Below are 3,989 nucleotides of genomic sequence, written 5' to 3' on the forward strand. Positions count from 1 at the left end.
AGTGGTGGGTCGATCCTCTGTCACTAGATATGAACTCTAGGTTCCCCTTATTCTGCAGGCAGTCCGTACATACAAACATGCGTATTAAAAGATTATCTCATGAACACAAAAGTCGTTTTTTTTGTCCGAGAGAAACCCAGTAGCCCGCTGTACCTGGGGATCTCCCGTGAGACGCTGGCCATTTGGAAGTCAATGTCCATGTCAGCACAGAGCGCTATTGTAGGAAACCCTACAATGGAGGCCCCGTGTTGCCATGGAGACCGTGGAGAAGGGGAGGTAAGAGGTTTAACGACGTTACCGGTAAAAGTATAAATATCCTCACAAGCGGTGAAGATGTTCGCTGCGAAGTGAGGGTGTGAGTTATCAGTTGGAGAGCCATGACGGTGCGTTGACACCATCTGACCGTTCATCCCATCGGTGAGTAAGCACAGACACTGAATGGAAGACATGACCGGTGTGCTTTCTGGTTGGGAATCGTTGCGCTGCTCTTCCTCTCCAGATATACGCCATGGCTTCTGTTTGGGTGCTTCTGACGCTGCTGCCGGTCGCATGGACGTGCTCGCCCCAAAAAGCAGGTAACTCTCCAAACCCCAAATATACAAGCTGCTGATCTAGTATTGCTGACTACAGCAGCACTCCAGTGAAACCCTTCAGACCTGATTCAGACCAACAACATGTATTTGAGTGTGGTGTGGATGACGTCTGTGAGGTCTGACGTCGTACGGCATGTTGCCAATGGGCAGCTAATGGAAGTCGACCAGAAGTCAAAGTCTGATTTGTGGCTGAATGTGTTTCCTCGTGTCTGATGATCCTTCCGTGGTCAGACTACGTGATGGTCTCGTGTTTCCCCAACGCCATCATCGCCAACGTCCCTGAGTGTCCGTACGGCTGGGAGATCGGACAGTTGTCCCTGGGGGGCGTGTGCTACACGGGCGCGGTCAGCGGCGGATACTTCAGGTTCATCATCCCCGACCTCACGCCCAAGAACCACTCGTACTGCGGCACCATGGCCGAGGTGAGAGAGAGAGGTCACACACACTGCATCTACAGAGAGAGAGGTCACACACACTGCATCTACAGAGAGAGAGAGGTAATCACACACACACTGCCTCTGTAGAGAGGGAGGTCATCACACACACACTGCCTCTGTAGAGAGAGAGGTCATCACACACACACTGCCTCTGTAGAGAGGGAGGTCATCACACACACTGCCTCTGTAGAGAGGGAGGTCATCACACACACTGCCTCTGTAGAGAGGGAGGTCATCATCACACACACTGCCTCTGTAGAGAGGGAGGTCATCACACACACACTGCCTCTGTAGAGAGGGAGGTCATCACACACACACTGCCTCTGTAGAGAGGGAGGTCATCACACACACACTGCCTCTGTAGAGAGATAGATCACACACACACACTGCCTCTGTAGAGAGGGAGGTCATCACACACACACTGCCTCTGTAGAGAGATAGATCACACACACACACTGCCTCTGTAGAGAGGGAGGTCATCACACACACACTGCCTCTGTAGAGTGGGAGGTCATCGCAGAACACTTGATTCATCTTCTTTATCTTCCCTGCAGTATCTGCCGGGGAAAGACCCCAAGCACATCTTCTACAACTCCATCGTGTCCAACGACACCTCGCTGACTGTGAGGAACCAGCCGGTGAACTACACCTTCAGCTGCAGCTACCGGGCGGCCTACCTGGTCAACAATGCGGTCTTCAGCCAGAGGTAAGCACCTCATGGCGGCGCAGCCGGCTGCACGCTTAGAGGACCATCCATCTCACCCAACGACTCCCAGTGTTGTTACTAAACCCTTTGCTTCTTCCAGAGTGGCCACAGTTTATGTGAACAACGGCAGTTTAGGCACTTTTAAATCGCAGTTGTCTATGAACGTGTTCACGGTGAGTGGCTCCTCAGCGGATTCCCTTCTCCAGTGGAGTTCCGTTGTGTTCACTTTTATCCTTTTATTTCTTCTATAAGTTGTTGATGCAGGGTGGTCATCTTCGGTAAGAAGGTTCTACCATGAGGCGGGTCATGAGCTAAAGATGTCTGTACGTTCTGCAGAACTCCAAGTTCCTGTACGCTAAGGACGCGCCCTACGTCATCGACACCTCTGAGATCGGCTCAGAGGTCTTCATCGGCATCGAAGCCAAAGGACTCAGTAACAGGTACAGCCGCCTCGAGCCTCATGAGGATCCAGATCCAGCCTGTTCCTGACCGCTCACCCACTCTCACCTCTTCAGGTTCAAAGTGGTGATCGGCAACTGCTGGGCCACGCCCACTCCGTACTCAACAGACAAGAAAAGGTGGAGCCTCATTCTGAACAGGTATACAACATTAACAAACTGCATGTATCGCTTTAATGGAAATAAAAGGGTAAAAAAGACGGGTCAAGATAAACTGTGCAGTTTAATTCATGGTACCCTGGGAGGGAACATTAGTAGAACATGGAACCAAGACCCTGGGGACACAGGAGCCTGCCATGTTCCCCTGATGTCCCACAGGGGGACACAGGACCATATCATGTTCCCCTGATGTCCCACAGGGGGACACAGGAGCCTGTCATGTTCCCCTGATGTCCCAGGGGGACACAGGAGCCTGTGAACACAGGACGGACCCAGAAGGGAGCTTATTGGTTCAGTACTAATCCCTAAAATAACTCCAAAGCACTTCACCCTGTGGATGTTCTTGAAAGGATGACTCAACATCTGACATCATCTAACCCTCGTCCCCTCCCCAGCTGCTCCTCAGACAACACGGTGACCATATTCGAGAACGCCAAGGACAGCCGCTCCATGTTCAAGTTCAACTCCTTCCGCTTCCAGCGCTTCGAGAAGGTTTCCACGGTGTGGCTCCACTGTGAGATCACCATCTGTGACGGGGAGCGGCTCATCTGCACGCCGGTGAGAAACACCGCTCAGAACCCTAACCCATACTGGCACTCGCCCTATATATATAACCACCATGTAGCATAGAGTATACACGCAATAGACTTATAGAGTAAACATATATATATTTTTATAGAGTATACGCACATATAGACTTATAGAGTATACATGCATATAGACTTATAGAGTATACTTAACAATTATTCACCCCAGGCTCTGTGAATCGTGGGGAATAGCCTACGCTGTTCCCCACGATTCACAGAGCCTGAGGTGAATAATTGTTTTAGTATATACTACATGTGAACACAAACAAGATAACACTCTTTTTTTTTTATCAAGTATAAATGCATATAGCCTTATCAAGTATACATGCACATAGCCTTATCGAGTATACATGCATATAGAGTTATATAGTATACATGCATAGAGACTTATAGACAATACATGCATATAGACTTGCAAGGATTAAAAAATAGACTTTCTACGGAAAAATAAATCAGCCGATGTTTAGATTAGTCTCTCTTATCCTGAATTAAGTGTTAACATTACATTTAAATACTTACATTAGGATAACCCTACCCCTAACCTAACCCTGCTATAGCTTACATCCAGGGTTGATTTGAACGTTCAGACGTTCCTGTATGACCAGATCTCTTTCTCCTGTTCTCCAGAGTCCCTGCTCATCTAGAACCCTTCAGTCGGAGGCGGAACCCAGTGGGGGGGTTCTCAGCACAGAGTTCCAGATGAGAGGTACTCCCACTCCCTGAAACGCTCCATTACTTCCTCACGGAGATATCAGTATGAATGTCCTCTAACGCTCTAACGCCTTCCACTCAGCTCCCCGGTCTGCCAGCAAGGCACGCACAACAGGTGAACAAATCACGCAATATATAAATGTTGGCTCATGACATTGAATATAATTCATTTTTATATTCCTTCTTACAGAGCGTTTGTGTAAACATATCAACATGATGCGATGGGTGTAATGTGAGTTTGTGTTCCCCATGCAGAGGCCTCTGTCGGCCTGGTGTCTGTGGTGTTGGCCGGTCTGTCCGGTCTGATGTACGGCCTTCACCTGCAGGGACCGCAGTAA

At 49.2% G+C, this 3,989-nt stretch overlaps 1 protein-coding gene across 1 annotated transcript; it reads left to right on the forward strand.

The window, feature by feature from the left end:
• Positions 1–508: 508 nt before the first annotated feature.
• On the forward strand, positions 509–3,989 carry tectb (tectorin beta; the record flags this gene model as incomplete). Its single annotated transcript, XM_079756759.1, has 10 exons — positions 509–575; positions 825–1,015; positions 1,585–1,736; positions 1,837–1,909; positions 2,073–2,176; positions 2,252–2,335; positions 2,749–2,911; positions 3,568–3,646; positions 3,734–3,766; positions 3,907–3,989. The coding sequence occupies 10 exons, from the start codon at positions 509–511 to the stop codon at positions 3,987–3,989; spliced, it is 1,029 nt and encodes a 342-aa protein (XP_079612885.1).

The sequence above is a fragment of the Pollachius pollachius genome (assembly GCF_949987615.1).
Source record: "Pollachius pollachius genome assembly, chromosome: 19".
Lineage (NCBI taxonomy): Eukaryota > Metazoa > Chordata > Actinopteri > Gadiformes > Gadidae > Pollachius > Pollachius pollachius.